The sequence below is a fragment of the Loxodonta africana genome, chromosome 12, assembly GCF_030014295.1.
Source record: "Loxodonta africana isolate mLoxAfr1 chromosome 12, mLoxAfr1.hap2, whole genome shotgun sequence".
Classification (NCBI taxonomy): domain Eukaryota; kingdom Metazoa; phylum Chordata; class Mammalia; order Proboscidea; family Elephantidae; genus Loxodonta; species Loxodonta africana.
The window spans coordinates 55,624,297-55,642,812 of record NC_087353.1 but is presented as its reverse complement, the minus strand read 5'-3'; the positions used below and the strand labels follow the sequence as shown (position 1 = coordinate 55,642,812).

Below are 18,516 nucleotides of genomic sequence, written 5' to 3'. Positions count from 1 at the left end.
TATAAACTTGTACAACTCAAATCACCAATCATGAAATTTCTATCATCCCAGAAAAGTACCTCAGGCCCCTTTCCTGTAAAGCCTCAAAATGAAGAGGCTAATACTGTTCTGAGTTCTATAACCATACATTAGTTTTGCCTGGTGTAAAACTTCACATTAAAAGAACCATAGAGTATTTTTTTTCTAGATTCATCCATGTTATTTCATGTCTCAATAGTTCATTTCTTTTTATTCTGGAATAGTATTCCATTATGTTATTATTACCACAGTTTATCCATTTTGCTGTTGACGAACACCTTTATCAATCTCCTTTACTGTTTGTGCTTCTGGAGTCATATCTAAGAAATCATTGTCTAATCCAAGATCATAAAGGTTTACCCCTGTGTTGTAAGAGTTTTCTAGTTTTATCTCTTACATGTAGATCTATGAAACACTTTGAGTTTATTTTTGTGCATGGTGTGAGGTGAGGTAGGGGTTCAACTTCAGTTTTTTGCATGCGGCTATCCAGTTGTACCAGCACAATTGTTGAAAAGATTATTCTTTCCTCATCAAATTATCTTGGCCCCTTTGTTGAAAATTAATTATCATACATGTTGGGTTACCTGGTATATTTTTGCTTTCACTTGGCACTCTTTCTTGCTATTTGCTTTCCACACTGATTTATTGAGCTTCTGACCTCATTGGTTTTGTCTCTTATTTCTGGTCCTCTGCTTATTTCTTGTACTTAACCATGAGTTCACCTTTTCAGGCTCCAACCTTTGGCACCCCTTAGGCTTAGGCTGCAGGCATCCTTTGATGCTCATACTCCAAGTTCCCCACGTGACCCTCTGAACTTGACTATCGCTACTGCCATGTGTACCCTAAAGCTATGGGGGGGGCTGGAAATTAGATACAGAGTTTAAGTCAGGAGTTGGTGTCCAGTCCCCTTCAACATCCCAAACCATCCATGTCCTTCTTGGCAGAGTCAATATTTGCCAGGGCCCACATGTTAGAAGATGCTATTCAATGTAAAATATTCACAAATATAAATAATAAACTGCCCTAGCTGCACTTCCACCACACACTGATTTTTTTCCCAGTTCTCTTTAAGCCTCTTTTTGTCACCAATTACTGGACCTATGCTCCATCAGAATTTCTGCCTATGCCTTGCTAGGCTGACCCACAACTGAATTCTCCTGCACCCTGATTTCATGACTATTATTTTTACCCCTTGTGGTTAATCAATTCTACCAATAGGTAATACTCCTTCTGATAGTACCAAATTCTAAAGAATTCCTCTCTTATGTGGTGTCTGAAAAGCCAGCCTATGGTTGTGCCCCAACTTCACAATCAGACCTGGAAAACTATTTGCCCTGTAAATCTTATTCCTCCCTTTTCTTCCCAATTGAGACTCACTACCTGTCTCCATTAGACATGATATTTAGAAGCCAAAAGGAGCATAGAAACATACATATATCAAGATGCTTCAACAGGCCTTCAATGGTGAATAGAATTCTTCTATTGTTAAAAAAGTGGACACTTGGCTCTGGAGGAATAATAATTAACATTGCAGGTAATGGGAAGAGCCACGCTATGTGAAAAAGAAGTCATAAACCCACTGCCTGACAGAAAACAGGATCAAGACTCACCTTTTGTGAAGAATGTGCTGGCCATGAAAGCAAAGAACAGTGTGGCAACGCCAAAGCACATTAGAAAAACAAATATCAAACTAGGGTCACTGTTGTTGAACACTGCCAGATCAGGTATCTACAAAACAATCACAGATGTATATCATTTTTACATGGAAAGAACGAGGAGAAAGCATAAAATACCCTTAAAAAAATACAGAAATTTTAAAAATCAAGATTATCTTAAAACTATATATAGTTTTTAAGGCAGATCTTTGACCCAGCAATGCCATCACTATTTACAAATTATGTTCTCTCCATTATCTTTTTATTTTTTATAATTTATTTTACTTTTATTGTTGCTGTTTTTGACAATATACACAGCAAAACATGCACGAGTTTAACAAAATTTCTATATGTACAATTCAGTGACACCGATTACATACTTTGAATTGTGCAACCATTCTCACCCTCCTTTTCTGAGTTGCTCCTCCCCCGTGAACATAAACTCACTGCCTCTAAAGTTCCTATGTAATCATTCCAGTTGCTGTTGTCAATTTGATCCCAAGATAGATCTTAAAAGAGCACAATGCTCAAGGCAGACATTCTTTACTAGCTAAGCTAAACTACTGTTTGGTTATTAGAAGACTTCGGGGGATAGTTTTGGTTTAAGGCTTAAAGATTATCTCTGGGCAATACTTTCAGGGTTTCATCCAGTCTCCATGTCTCCAGAAATTCTAAAGTCTGTAAGAATTTGAAATTCTGTGCTGCTTTTCCCCTCTTTTGATCAGGGTTCTTCTATAGAATTTTTTATCAAAATGTTCAGTAGCAGTACCCAGGCACCATTCAGTTCTTCTGGTCTCTGGCAAAGGGAGCAGTTGTTCATGGAGGCAGTTAGCCATACTTTCCCTTTCCTCCTCCTAGTCCTGATTCCCCTTCCCCTGTTGCTCCAGGTGAATAGAGGCCAGTTGCTGTGCCTTGGATGGCTGCTTGCAAGCTTTTAAGACCCCATGCACTACACAATGAACTAGGAGGTAGAACAGTAGCGCTAAAAAAGGTTATTAGGCCAATTAACTGGGATGTCCCAAAAAATCATGACCCTGAATCTCCAAAATAAGGAACCAAATCCCATGAGGTATTTGGTTGTACATAAGCAGCCTCAGCAGCAACTTTTTTTTTGTCATTGTTGTAAATATTATCACACAACTTTTTGCCAATTCAACTTCTTACAGGTATACAACTTATTGACAGAAATTACACTAATGGGCTGTGCAATCTTACCCTTAATCAACGTGATTTTTCTGTCACCATAATCCGAACCTCAGTACTCCATAAGCAGTAACACCCTCCCTTTTTTCTTTTCCTTCCACCCCTGAAAACCAATAATAAACTTCACTCTCTTTACGTTTGTCTGTTCTTGTCTCACTGTTCTGTGTGAGGTCATAAGGCATTTCTCCTTTTGTGATTGACTTACGTCACTCAGCATGATGTCTTCCAGCTCCATCTATATTGCAACATGTATCAAAACTTACTTTTTCCTACTAAGTAGTATGTATGTACCACATTTTGTTTGTCATTCATCTCTTGATGTGCATTTAGGTTGTTTCTACCTTTTGGCTACTGTGAATAGTGCTGCAATAAACATTGGTGTACAATTCTGTTTGAGTCTCTGCTTTCAAGTACTTTGGGTATATACCTAGGAGTGAAATTGCTGCGTCACATGGTAGTTTAATTTTTAGTTTTTGAGGGTATCTCTTGAGAGCATAAGTTTGGATTTAAGTTTTTGATCCAATGTGAGTGTTTTCTTCTTTTAATAAATGAGTTTATCCCATTTTTAATTATTCTCAGTTTAAACTATTTCTCAAGTTCTTATAATAGTGGTCTTATACAATATTTGTCCTTTTGCAACTAATTTCACTCAGCATAATGCCTTCCACATTCCTCCACGTTATGAAATGATGCACAGATTCCTCACTGTTCTTTATCGATGTGTAGTATTCCATTGTGTGAATATACCATAATTTCTTTATCCATTCATCTGTTGATGGGCACCTTGGTTGCTTCCATCTTTTTGCTACTGTAAACAGTGCTGCAATAAACATGGATGTGCACATATCTGTTTGTGTAAAGGCTCTTATTTCTCTAGGATATATTCCGAGGAGTGGGATTGCTGGATCCTATGGTAGTTCTATCTCTAGCTTTTTAAGGAAGTGCCAAATCGATTTCCAAAGTGGTTGTACCATTTTACATTTCCACCAGCAGTGTAGAATTGTTCCAATCCCTCCACAGCCTCTCCACCATTTATTATTTTGTGTTTTTTGGATTAATGCCAGCCTTGTTGGAGTGAGATGAAATCTCATTGTAGCTCTGATCTGTGTTTCTCTAATGGCTAATGATCGTGAACATTTCCTCGTGTATTTGTTAGCTACCTGAATGTTTTCTTTAGTTAAGCGTCTATTCATATCATTTGCCCATTTTTTAATTGGGTTATTTATCTTTTTGTAGTTGAGTTTTTGCAGTATCATGTAGATTTTAGAGATCAGACGCTGATCGGAAACGTCATAGCTAAAAACTTTTTCCCAGTCTATAGGTAGTCTTTTTACCCCTTCGGTGAAGTCTTTGGATGAGCATAGGTGTTTGATTTTTAGGAGCTCCCAGTTATCTAGTTTTTCTTCCACATTCTTAATAATGTTTTGTATACTGTTTATGCCTTGCATTAGGGCTCCTAACGTGTCTCTATTTTTTCTTCCATGATCTTTATCGTTTTAGATTTTATATTTAGGTCTTTGATCCATTTCAAGCTCGTTTTTGTGCATGGAGTGAGGTATGGGTTTTGTTTTACTTTTTTGCAGATGGATATCCAGTTATGCCAGCACCATTTGTTAAAAAGACTGTCTTTTCCCCCCTTAACTGTTTTGGGGCCTTTGTCAAATATCAACTGCTCATATGTGGATGGATTTATATCTGGTTTCTCAATTCTGTCCCATTGGTCTACGTGTCTGTTGTACCAGTACCTGGCTGTTTTGACTACTGTGGGGGTATAAATAGGTTCTAAAATCAGGTAAAGTAAGGCCTCCCACTTTGTTCTTTTTCAATAATGCCTTGTTTATCCGGGGCCTCTTTCCCTTCCATATGAAGTTGGTGATTTGTTTCTCCATCTCATTAAAGAATGTCGTTGGGATTTGGATCGGAATTGCATTGTACATATAGATTGCTTTCGGTAGGATAGACATTTTTACAATGTTGAGTCTTCCTATCCACAAGCAAGGTATGTTTTTCCACTTATGTAAGTCTCTTTTGGTTTCTTGCAGTAGCGCCTTACAGTTTTCTTTGTGTAGGTCTTTTACATCTCTGGTTAGATTTATTCCTACGTATTCAGTCTTTTTTTTTTTTTATTCAGTCTTCTAAGGGGCTGTTGTAAATGGTATTGATTTGGTGATTTCCTCATCGACACTGTCTTTGTTGGTGTAGAGGAATCCAACTGATTTTTGTATGTTTATCTTGTATCCCGATACTCTGCTGAACTCTTCTATTAGTTTCAGCAGTTTTCATGAGCATTCCTTAGGGTTTTCTGTGTATAAGATCATGTCATCTGCAAATAGAGATCCTTATACTTCTTCCTTGCCAATCCGGATGCACTTTATTTCTTTATCTAGCCTAATTGCTCTGGCTAGGACTTCCAGCACACTGTTGAATAAGAGCAGTGATAAAGGGCATCCTTGTCTGGTTCCCCATCTCAGTGGGAATGCTTTCAGGCTCTCTCCATGTAGGGTGATGTTGGCTCCTGGCTTTGTATAGGTGCCCTTTATTATGTTGAGGAATTGTCCTTCTATTCCTATTTGGCTGAGAGTTTTTATCACGAATGGGTGTTGAACTTTGTCCAATGCCTTTTCTGCATCAATTGATAAACTCATGTGATTCTTGTCTTTTGTTTTATTTGTGTGGTGGATTACATTATTTGTTTTTCTAATGTTGAACCATCGCTGCATACCTGGTATGAATCCCACTTGGTCATGGTGAATTATTTTTTTGATATGCTGTTGAATTCTGTTGACTAGAATTTTGTTGAGGATTTTTGCATCTACGTTCATGAGGGATACAGGTCTATAATTTTCTTTTCTTGTGGTATCTTTACCTGGTTTTGGTATCAGGGATATGGTGGCTTCATAGAATGAGTTTGGGAGTATTCTGTCCTTTTCTATGCTCTGAAATACCTTTAGTAGTAGTGGTGTTAACTCCTCTCTGACAGTTTGGTAGAACTCTGCAGTGAAGCTGTCCCAACCAGGGCTGTTTTTTGTTGGAAGTTTTCTGATTACCTTTTCAATCTCTTCTTTCGTTATGGGCCTATTTAGTTGTTCTACCTCTCTTTGTGTTAATTTAGGTAGGCAGTGTGTTTCTAGGAATTCATCCGTTTCTTCTAGGTTTTCAAATTTGTTAGGGTACAATTTTTCACATTAATCTGATATGATTCTCTGAATTTCAGTTGGGTCTTTTGTAATACCGCCCATCTCATTTCTTATTTGGGTTATTTGCTTCTTCTGTTTTTCTTTTGTCAGTTTGGCCAGTGGCTTATCAATTTTGTTGATTTTTTTCAGAAAAACAGCTTTTGGTCTTGTTAATCCTTTCAATTGTTTTTCTGTTTTCTATTTCATTTAGTTCAGCTCTAATTTTTACTATTTGTTTTCTTCTGGTGCCTGTAGGTTTCTTTTGTTGCGCTCTTTCTATTTGTTCAAGTTGTAGGGATAATTCTTTGATTTTGGCCCTTTCTTCTTTTTGTATGTGTGCATTTATTGATATAAATTGGCCTCTGAGCACCGCTTTTGCTGTGTCCAAAAGGTTCTGATAGGAAGTATTTTCATTCTCATTGGATTCTATGAATTTCTTTATTCCATCCTTAATGTCTTCTATAATCCAGTCTTTTTTGAGCAGGGTATTGTTCAGTTTCCAATAGTGTTTTATTTCTTTTCCCTGTTTTTCTGTTATTGGTTTCCACGTTTATGGCCTTATGGTCAGAGAAGATATTTTGTAATATTTCAATGTTTTGGATTCTGCTAAAGCTTGCTTTATTACCTAATATGTGGTCTATTCTAGAGAATGTTCCATGTGCACCAGAAAAGAAAGTACACTTAGTTGCTGTTGGGTGGAGTGTTCTGTATATGTCTATGAGGTCAAGTCAGTGGCATTTAGATCTTCCACGTCTTTATTGAGCTTCTTTTTGGATGTCTTGTCCTTCATCGAAAGTGGTGTGTTGAAGTCTCCTACTATTATTGTGGAGCTGTCTCTCACTTTTCAATGCTGATAGAGTTTGTTTTATGTTTTATGTATCTTGCAGCTCTGTCATTGGGTGCATAAATATTTAATATGGTTATGTCTTCTTGGTGTACTATCCCTTTAATCATTAAAGGGCTGAGAACCGACTCCCACGTGTCTCTGAGAAAAGCGTCCGTGTTCCCTAGAGTGTGCAGGTGGGTGGGTTCTGCAGATGGACCATGGGCACCCAAAGTTTTTGGTTGTAAGGACTGGGAGGTACCAGTTATCTTTGGACCCCTGTCATGGGTGGCTGGGTGACCTGAGTGGAGCTACCAGTCCTTAGGTCCCTGATGTGGGTAGGTGAGGACCTTGTTTAATAGGCAAAGCAATGTCAAACATCAAACACCCAACTCTCCACCACACAGCTAAAACGATTGGAGTCTGCCTACAACGGCCTATTCTCCCGAAATAGGCCCACACAGGTCCATGCAGAAGGGAAAGGTGCTCAAAGTCCACAGACTGTTTATGCCTGGACAGGAGCCGCTTCTGTCCTGAGCTCCCTCAGTTAGTGGAGCTAGCAAATTATCTTTTCCCCCAGTTGCAAAATTTTTCCCTTCCCAAGGCTGGGAGGATGGCTCTAGGTGCTCAACATTGTCTGTCTCAGGCCCAGGGAATTCAGCCACTGAAGCCTGCTTGGGGGTGGGGGTGGGGGCATAGTAAAATATATGCAAGTATTTAGCTTTTGCCAAAAGCGCCGCTCTTCTCAGGTTCCAGAGGTGTGAGTAGGCTGTGTGGCTGGCTGCTTCTCCCTGAGGAAACTGCTGCTGATTGCTAGTACTAGCCCGCCGCAGCTGCTCCAGGAATGGTGCCTGATGGCTGCCCCTGATTCAGGTCTGGTAACTCCTATCTGCTTCTGAATGGTCTCTTCCTCCCTCTGCCCCTCAGTTCGTTTCCTAAGCTTGCCTTTGAAGCTCAGGGCTCCCAGCTTGTCACAAATATACTCATTTTACTTGTTTTTTCAGGTCTTTGTTGTAAAGAGGGCTCACCAGAAGCATCTGTGTATTCTGCCATCTTGGCTCTGCCTCCCATTTTTAATTATTATCGTTACGGATAATTTTGGCATTCCTTTTGATATGTTTTCTCTTTTTAATATTTCCTGGCCATTTCCTTTGTTTCCTATCTTTTCCTATTTAGTCTAGGTTTTCCTGCATTCCTTTCCCAAATTGTGCCTATTTTGGTAATTGAGAAGGTAGTTTTTTTATATTCATCCAGTGTATGACACAATCATTAAATGCATGTTAGCAGATGATAACACCAAATTTTATTGACAGCGTAAAAGAAAAAATAACAAGATATCACCAGCATGAAAGAATATTTTTGTCTTTCGCAATAACTTTTTAAAAACTATTTATAGGTTATAAAATTTATAATACTTTAAAGTTCATAAAAGACATTTTTTGGCATTCCACTTTGCTAATGATGTTAACCACACCCATGTCCAGTACTTGAAACCAGGGAACTGAAGGGAGGGCAAAGCCCTCCCCATCCTTAACTTTAGCAAATACCACCACACAGCAACTTGCGCTTTTCCAAGTGCTCACCAGCAGCTGTGTTTCATCAGATATTGAACCTCAGCACCACCACCCACCAAGGATCTTTCCCACCTATTCAGAGCACAGCACATCCTGAGGGAGAAACATGCGTACCTTGGTGCAGAACAACACTGTCATTAAAGAAACAGCAATGAAGATGGAAATGAAGAACATGATGAACCAAGCAACCCAGTGCAGCCAGTTGTGCAGTCCCATCATACACGTATACTCCTAGAGAAAGCAAAATAACCACATGTGACACCGTCTGATGTGCAGTTCCCACTGGGTGGGTTTAACTGCCTGTTACTGCAACACCAGCAGCCTGGGATGAAGGGTCTGTATGTGTATATTGGGGATGGGTATCTACTGGGGTATGCTGAAGACAAAACTAGAAAGAGGAGTACAAACCAGTGAGAGGCATTTACCTGGCTTAGGTGCGGTAGAGATGAGCCCTGGGTTAAAATTAGTCTTTTTTTTTTCATTTACTTATTGAAGGCCTGCCCTAAGTGAATGGCCCTTATGGCCCTCAGGATAAAATCTAAACTCCCTGACATCCTATGCTGTAGCTACACAAGCCTTCTTGCAATTTACTGAACATACCACGGTCTCTTTTTTATTTTTCACACACATTGTTCTCACTCTTTTTTTTTTTTTTCTCTCATCCTCTCTTTACCTAGCAAAATCCTACTTGACTTTCAAAACCTAGTTCAAGAGTTACCTGCTCTGTGAAACTTTCTCTGGTCAACTCTGCCCATCTTCTACCCAGCATAACACTCTATTTATCCCATTACCTTAGCACTTCTAATTCTTTTGGCATACTTGGTTTTATGGCTGTGACTTACCTGAGGGGCAGGGCCGAGTCATGTATACCTATATCTCTAATGTACATGCCTGATAAACAGAACCCACTCAATGTTTGATGAGTGAGTAAATGCAAAGCACTGTGCTAGGTTCCAAGGAGGAAAAATACGAAACATAAAAGAGTTACTGCCTTCCAAAATTCAGAACCTAGAGATGCGTATACAATAACGCAGCCTTGGTGGTGCAGTGGTTAAGAGCTCGGCTGATAACTGAAAGGTCGGCAGTTCAAATCCTTCAGCCGCTCCTTAGAAACCCTATGGGGCAGTTCTACTGATCCTACAGGGTCACTATGAATCAGAATTGACTCGACGGCAATGGGTTTTATACTTCATACTCTACGTACAGGAGCAGCCTTTTTGTCTTTTAAGACGGGCATTGCTAATAGGTTGGTTAATCAGAAAACAAGTTGGTTAAAGCAAGGAATCACAAAAATGTATACATATACCTTAAAATTTTTATTTTAACTTATATAAATGTACAGTCATGTGCCACTATTTTGATGTGGGAACATGAAGTCTTCTTTTGCAGCATGGGCCGGCTGGGCGGTGTGTTAGTATAACACCCACCATAATGTGTAAGCTATGATCAGAGTCTCAAGAGAAGATTGAGCACATAAATACAGGTGTGAAGTGACCTAGTGTGGACTCTGCCCAGGTTCTTACAATTTTTCCTCAAATTTTAGTCATCTCACCCACACAAAATGTACCAGCTTTTTTATTTCTTAGGGATCTGCTTTACTGAGTCTTTCCAAAGCATTTGACAAAACTCTCAAAGGCAACTCCAGTCCATTTCATCCATTTATATAATATTTAATTAAATCGCAAATTGTAAGCACCAAACCCATTGCCACTGAGTCATTTCCAACTCATAGTGACCCTATAGGACAGGGTAGAACTGCCATATAGGGTTTCCAAGGAGCAGCTGGTGGGTTCGAACTGCCAACCTTTTGGTTAGCAGCCAAGCTCTCAACCACTGTGCCACCAGAGTCCAGCACAACCACAAGTGTACGTACAGTGAGATTTAGGAACAAACCCTGGGAAGCATGCACTCAGCAGGGAGAGGACACAGGCCTGTGTACACTGGAGAAAAGGCTGCCAGCCACAGTGGGCTGAGCCATCTACGTGGTCCGTCTGCTGTAGAGAGGGGAGGGAGGGCCAGTTAACTGGGGGAACTGATTACATGGATGTCAGTTAAGCTCTAACTGTCCAATAGTAGAGGTGGACGCAACACTGGAGGTTGGGATGAAAGACTGATGGACTTTGGAAAGATTTCTTGAAGGAGGTGAACCACAACGCAAATTTTGAAGTAGAGGGAATTCCTACAGAGGAACAGTATAGAGCTAGCACCTACTTGGGGAATAGGAAAGAGCCCTATTCAACTAGAGCAAAGGGCCTATACCAGCAGTGGGGGGCCCAGGTGGCTCTTAAATTAAAAACAATCCATTTGTCTGCTCCTTAACCCATCTGCACTGTCAGACTGGATCCAACACTCAGCATCAAACCAAAACCCATTGCCATGGAGTCAATTCTGACTCAGAATGACCCTGTAGGATAGAGTAGAACTGCCCAATAGGGTTTCCAAGGCTATCTTAGTCATCTAGTGCTGCTATAACAGAAGTGCCACAAGCAGATGGCTTTAACAAAGAGAAGTTAATTTCTTCACAGTAAAGTAGGTTAAAAGTCCAAATTCAAGGCATCAGCTTCAGGGAAAGGCTTTCTGTCTCTGTCAGCTCTGGAGGAAGGTCCTTCTCATCAATCTTTGCTTGGTGTGGGAGCATCTCCGTGCAGGAACCTCAGGCCCAAAGGACATACTCTACTCCTGGCACTTCTTTCTTGGTGGAATGAGGTCCCCAACTCTCTGCTTGCTTCCCTTTCCTTTTATCTCTTGTAAGATAAAAAGTGGTGCAGGCCACACCCCAGGGAAATTCCCTTTACATTGGATCAGGGATGTGACCTGAGCGAGAGTGTTACATCCTACCCTAATTCTCTTTAACCACAGGCACCAATTATGATTTATAACACCTAGGAAAATCACAAAATGGAGAACATTCACACAATACTGGGAATCATGGCCTAACCAAGTTGATGCATATTTTTGGGAGATACAATTCAATCCATGACAAAGGCTGTAATCTTTACAGAAGCAGACTGCCACATCTTTCTCCCCAAGATCGAACCATGGGCCTTTCACTTCACAGCTGAGTGCTTAACCACTGTGCCATCAGGACTCCTCCACTCAGCACAAAGTACTTTAAAAGAGAAGAGAGCTCTGCCTGTTGCATTCAGTGCTCAGAAAAGACAGTGACACTCCCATTCTCCCACCTTGGTCCCAGGGAAAAACTTTATTAGGGCACTCTCCCTCTTGGAGTAGATGCCATATTAATGATTCCTCCTGGAATATAACTTTCCTGCTCCTGGGTCTTCACCAAAGAAAAGCTGAGAAGTTTGGGTTGGGTTCAAGGCACCTTATGAAGAAAAACGAGGAGCCAACCACATGGATCCCTCTGGGCTCTAGGGCTCAAAGCTCTCTAGAGCTCCCCAGTGGGTAGTCTCCTTCAGACTTCAACCAGCAGAAACAGAGCCTCTTCCTCTCCAGCATATTTCATCAAGATTCCCAGTTGGAGAAGCTAAAGCTTAATTATTGGAAAACTTAGGAGATGGAAACTGTTTTTTTATGGTCAGGTTGTGCTGTGCTGTAAAAAGTGATCTTAAAATTATTAACCTCTCTATGCCTCAGGTTACCTCCCTTGCTCAGGAAGAGTTAGAGTAGTAGTTATCTCACAAAACTGTGTGTCAGTCAGGGCCCCTAAAAGAAACAGATGTTACACTCAAATGGAACTATGCAAGAAGGATTTGTTTATAATGGGAGTCCCTGGGTGGTGCACATGGTTAGCTAGCTCAGCTGCTAAACACTCAGGGGCACCTGGAAGAATAGCCTGGCCATCTGCTTCTGAAAAATCAGCTATTGAAAACCCTATGAAGCACAGTTCTACTCTGACATACATGGGGTCACCATGAGTTGGAACTGACTTGACTTTTTGACAACTGGTTTGGTTGTTTATAAAAAGCCTAATTACAAACATGTGCATCTAGATAGAAAATCCAGCAGGATGGCGCAGGCACCTAGGGCACCTATACAGAAAATCCAACAAGATGGCGCAGGCACCTAGGAATAGCAGCAACCAAGCTGTTGCCATCCTGGGGCCCAAAGGGATGAGAAGGAAGAGAGGTTGCCAGAACCCAGAAGCGAATAGAGTCATGTACAGCAAGACATCTTGACAGAACAGTGACCTTCAGTTAAGGGGCAAACCAAGCCCTGAATGATCTGTAGAGACACAGCCAGGGGAGTAAACACTCTGACCTCATTCCTCCTCCTCCAAGACCCTACTGGCTCCAGGGAGTGTGCGCTGAAGCCCTGCAGGGCAGCCTTCAGGGCAGAGGACAGAATGGAGAGGCTGGAGGGGTGAGCACAAGATTTTGGCCCAAGCTGTTAGGAGGGTGTTATGGTTTGAACTGTGTCCCCCAAAACACGTGTTGTAAATCCTAACCCATATACCTCTGGTTATGATCCATTTGGGAATGGATTTTCTTTGTTATGTTAATGAGACAGTATTGATGTAGGGTGTGTCTTAAGTAGGAGCCCAGGCAGTACAGTGGTTAAAGCGCTTGGTTGCTAACGAAAAGATCGACTGTTGGAACCCACCAGCTGCTCCACGGGAGAAAGATGTGGTACTGTTTCTGTAAAGATTTATAGCCTTGGAAATCCTATGGGGCAGTTCTATTCTGTCCTATGAGTCGGAATCAACTCGAAGGCAGTAGGTTTGGCTTTTTTTTTTTTTTTTGATGAGTGTCTTAAGTTAAGCTCTTTTGAGATATGAAAGAGACTAAACAAGCAAGCAAGCAACCAGAGATGGGGGAAGAGAGATGCTAAGCCACCTGAAGATCACCCAGGAGCAGAAACTGAAAAGAGACAAGGACCTTCCTCCAGAGCTGGCAGAGAAAGAAAGCCTTTCCCTGGAGCTAGCACCCTGAATTCAGACTTCTAGCCTCCTAAACTGTGAGAAAATAAATTTCTGTTTGTTAAAGCTACCCATTTGTGGTATTCCTGTTATAGCAGCACTAGATAGCTAAGACGTGGGTGACACACACAGTGCTTCAAAGAGTACCCAGTACATGGAAAGCACTACATACCAGTGCTATTAAATCAACCAAGAACAGTGTGCTTTGTGTCATTTTGTCAGGCCTTCGAACAGAACAGTTCATTAGGGTTTGAACCCCTGTTGAGAATTTGCATTTCTAACAACTTTTTTTTTTTTTCCCCAGGAGGTGCTAATGCTGCTGGCTAGGGACCAAGTCTGAGAATCACCAGTAGAGCAGATCACTCTGGTTCCGATTTGTTCCGGTTCCTGTTCGCACCCATATACTTTGTTTTAGATGGATTTTGTTTCTTGAACTATTCTAAGTTTTTTTTTTTTTTCCTTTTGAAAGGAGAGGTGGTCCCATTTCCATTTATCATTTTAACTGTCACGTTCAGTCTTCATCTATTTTATTTAATACTTTTATACTTTCTGTTCCGTCTGATTTTTTGTGATTCCTTTGGTTCTTTGGCTTGGTATATGGGCTACAATTTCTTCGTTTTTATTATCTCTTTTAGTGTTCTAAAAGTTACATGTCCTACTTTTTAATTCTATTGGTGGTTATTTTTAAGTTTCTCAGAAGCATTCTTTAACTACTTTTGTCTAGACAGCAGACTCAAGTGTGAAAGCAGCAACGAATGACCAATTTGATGGTCTAAGCCCAGCACCTCCCTCCGCCAGTTTGCTGCTGACATAGTTTAACCAGCTGGGAAGGGAAAGGCTTCCACACCGGAGATTAAAAAGGGGATTCCACCCGCACACAGAAGTCTAGTTTCTCTGGGTTTTCAGTAGGTACAGAGCCAAGTGGAAGGGTCTGCCAGGCAGCCCACAATCCCACTACCACCACGGCCAAGCCAACACCCTCCCATGGCCAGGCTCCGTCACAAGACACCAGCAGTTAGGCCCCTTCCTTCCTAGTGGAAATGCAAGAAGGCAAAGCAGACCGGAGCAATCTGCTCTTATACCGTAGACGTTGGCAGTGAGGCCAAGCGAGGCTCTGGAAGTCCCTGGCAGGCTATTTTAACACATAGCCATGAGAAACAATAAAAGGAGAAAAAATAAAAAGAATGAGAAGAAAATATTAAAAAAGAGAGAGAGCAAAAAAATGAGGCTAGAGAAATAATGGGAGCACATGAGCGAACAGCAGCGTGCAGAAAGCAGAGGAAAGCTGTGAACCTCAGGAGCAGCTCAGCAATCCCCCTGGCCTTGGCTCTCCCAAGAGCGTTCTCCTGTCTGCCTCACAGCAAAGAGGGAGTCTGTTTGGGATGATTATTCGCCTCCTAAATGTTGTTGCAGACCCTGGCTGGTGCAACAGTTAACACGCTTGGCTCCTAAATGGTTGGAGGTTCAAGTCTACCCTGAGGTGCCTCAGAAAAAAGTCCTGTCAATGTACACTTTGGAAAAATCAGCCATTGGAAACCCCATGCAACACAGCTCTAACCTGACACACATGGGGTCGCCTTGGGTCAGAGTCAACTTGTCGGCAACTGGTACCAGTATGCGTTTATCAGTTGGTCACTCCACAAGGCATTTCTGAACACCTACTGCATGCTAAGAGCATGCTAGCCAACCAGTAGCCACTAGGTGGGCCATGCCCTGTCTGAAAGCAGTAAAGCCAACTTTGGTGCCTCCTGGAGGCACTTTTTTGGAGGCACAGTGGTTAAGAGCTTGGCTGCTAACCAAAAGGTCAGCAGTTTGAATCCACCAGCCATTCCCTGGAAACCCTATGGGGCAGTTCTACTCTGTCCTGTAGGGTTGCTGAGTTGGAATCGACTTGATGACAACAGGTTTAGGTTTTTTTTGTTTTAAGTTCCAAGCAGGTTAAAATTACCAAAGAATTTCTAGGCTTCCACTCACCTGGCCAGCCACTCTGACACCTAAGCAGCCTCTTACCTGCCTGGCCCTGCTTCCCACTCTGGGCATTTCTCATTAGCAGCCTCCAAACCTTCCTGCCCCAGGAGAGGCCACCCACCAGAGGAGCTGGTGTTACCTTCAGCTTCCTCTCTTTCTCCAGGACAATGGAGTTGATGATGGTGAGCTCGATGCAGATGAAGCTGAGCATGAGAAGCGGTGGGAACTCGTTCTGCAGGACCAGAAAGAAGTGGTCCTGGATGTAGGGCCCATGTGGGAACCTCTTCACCAGCACGCTGACGTTAGCAAACATCTTGGTCATTGCATCTTTACCATGGTGCCACATGATGGCTTTATCCAGAGCATGCTGGATGGCTAGAAAGCCTTCTTTGTGGTAGCCTACATGAGAAGAAAGTGGATGTCAAGCCATGGAGATGAGGAGACACTGAAGATGCAAAGAATAGGGTGGCTACAAAGAGGAATCCACTCGATAGCAATGGGTTAGTTTTGGGTTTGAAGATGTGAACAATTGATGACTCAGGTGGATCACGGCGAGGCACCCCTAACCCTCACGGACAGCAGCAGGAAAACTGTGCCCACAGCCCGCTGCAGTGCACAAGGAGAAGAAAGCCAAGTGGAAGCCACTGTGGCAAGGCTGCTGGAGTCTCTTGTCAGAAAATGGGCAGACAAGGGATGTCAGTGCCAGAACCTTCTTGGTAGGGCCACCCTTCTACCCTTAGTACCCAAGCTTGGGGAGTAGGTGCTTGTTCTGCAGTTTTGATCATTCAGCACCTCTAAGATTTTTAAACTCTGAGCACTTGGAAGAGGCTGCCTGGCTGACCTACTATGATCTGTTTCTGGGCTGTCACTGTTGCTATAGTCCAAGGACTATGGTCACTGGGTTTTGCTGCCAAGCCTCAAAGACAGTCCTTACCGTAAGCAACTCTCGTGTCTCAGTACAGTGTAGCTGGAGTGCTAGGGCCAGCTTTGGGGAAATAGGTTGGGAGGCAAAGGTCCCTCTGAAGTGGCAAAGAGGGCAGGACATGTGAGCAGTGCACTCTGGGGACTCTGGGAGAGCTTTCCTGGTGGGACCCTATCAAAGTAAATTCCCACACAACACTCATAATAATACCACAACCAAACCCACTGCTGTCGAGTCAATTCCAACTCAGCCATCCCATAGGGTTTCCAAGGCTGTAAATCTCTACGGAAGCAGACTGCCACATCTTTCTCCAGTGGAGCGACTGGTGGTTTCAAACTGCCGACCTTTCAGTTAGCAGTTAATCGCGTTAACCACTAACCCACCAGGCCTTGTTGCTCATAATAATAACTGGTAGTAAAATCCTTACAACAAAAAGACCCTAGATGTTTATCTTCAGGGGGAACAAAGACTGAGAAAGTAGGGAGAAGGCAGCGGCAGCTACTCAACAGAGAACAGGCCCGGTCAGTTCCTGTGTCTGCAAACGAGGAAACAAAAATGCAGGGAGACTCTGGGGCCAGGCAGGAGGCTGAGACCCGAACAAGGGACATTGTAGATGGGCATTCTGTGATGGAGCTTCTCCTCTCTCCTCTGTCCTCATGGTGGGACGCTGGAGGGTCAGAACATACCTAACTGGGAATTATGTGCCGAAACAAAGGAGGCAACAAGCTCAAACGGCAGTAGGAAAATCTTTGCCACAGCAAGCCAGGAAATGGCTGTATGGATGTAGGAAATAAGAATCCCAAAAAAGAAAGCAAGTTTCCAAAATGAAGACTAATTTTTCCTTACACATACAAAGAGAAATGGGGTGCAGCACTCCAATATTACATAGTGTCACAAAATATCTTTGATTGCTAAACTTGGAAGAAATCAAACAGGTAGTGACATTTCTAGAGAGGCTTTGCCATGCAAGCTAGCGCCATGGGGGCAGTGTGCAGCAGATGCCAGAATAGCCCTCAGGGTCTGCAAAGCGTTTTTCAAACTTCCTCTTGATTGGAAGTCAGGATAGTGGTTACTCTTGAGAGGGGAGTGCCTGAGGGGGCAGAGGGGGCTTGTGTGCTGCTGTAATGTTCTGTTTCTGGATCTGTGTGCTGGTTACCCAGATGCGTTCAGTTTGTGAAAACTCATGGAGCTGTACACTTAGGACTGTACTTAGGTCCTGCGTCAATAGAAAGCTAAAAAAATAAACCACTTTAGATTGCAGCATACACCCCAGACTGTCAATCATGGGGACTGGAAGCAATGGCCAGGAGGCAAGAGGGTCCCTGGGTGTTATGGATTTAATTGTGTCCCCACAAAATATGTGTTGAAATCCTAACCCGTATACCTGTGGAGGGGTCCCCAGTGGCACAGTGGTTAAGAGGTACAGCTGCTAACTGAAAGTTGGCAGTTTTAATCCACCAGTCGCTCCTTGGAAACCCTATGGGGCAGTTCTACTCTGTCCTTTTAGGGTCCCTCTGAGTAGGAATTGACTTGACGGCAACGGGTTTGGTTTTTGATTTTCATACCCATGGCTATAATTCCTGTTTGAGAATAGAGGTTTCTTTGTTATGTTAACGAGGCAGTATCAGTGTAGGGTGTGTTTTAAACCAAACACTTTTGAGATACAAAAGAGCAAATTAGGCACAGAAGCAAGCAAGCACAGATGGTGGAAGATAGGTGCCACGCCACAGGAAGACCACCAAGGAACCGAGGAACAGAAGCTGAAAAGAGACAAGGACATTCCCCAGAGCAGAATGAGAAAGGCTTCACTTAGAGCCGGTGCCCTGAATTCAGACTTCTAGCCTCCTAAAAAGGAGCCCTGGTGGCACAATGGTAAAGCAAGCTCTCGGCTGCTAACTGAAAGGTTGGTAGGTTGTTCAAACCCACCAGCAGCTCTGAGGGAGAAAAGACTTGGCAATTTGCTCCCGTAAAGATTACAGCCTAGGAAATCCTATGGGGCAGCTCTGCTCTGTTGTACAAGGTGACTTTGGGTCAGAATTAACTCTAAGCACACAACAACAGCAACAAGCCTCCTAAATGGTGAGAAAACAAATTTCTATTGGTTAAAGTCACCCACTTGTGATATTTCTGTTAGAGCAGCGCTAGCTAATTGAGACACTGGGGCAAGGGTGGCATGAGGACAAAGGCCTGAGTTAGAGAAGAGGTGGCATAGAGATCACGTTATGAGAGTATAAACAACGGATAAAATTAAGCCCACTTCAATTGAAAATAGACATTTTTATAAACAGAAAGTTAATA

General features: G+C 42.5%; 1 protein-coding gene across 1 annotated transcript in view; it reads right to left on the bottom strand.

The window, feature by feature from the left end:
• The window catches only part of LOC100661465 (ATP-binding cassette sub-family A member 17-like), an 85,897-nt gene extending 70,255 nt beyond the window's left edge, over nt 1-15,642 (bottom strand). The window contains exon 1 of the mRNA XM_064294783.1: nt 15,339-15,642. Coding sequence (XP_064150853.1) covers nt 15,339-15,642 — 304 coding nt within the window. The remainder of the gene's footprint in view (nt 1-15,338) is intronic.
• Nucleotides 15,643-18,516: the final 2,874 nt, after the last annotated feature.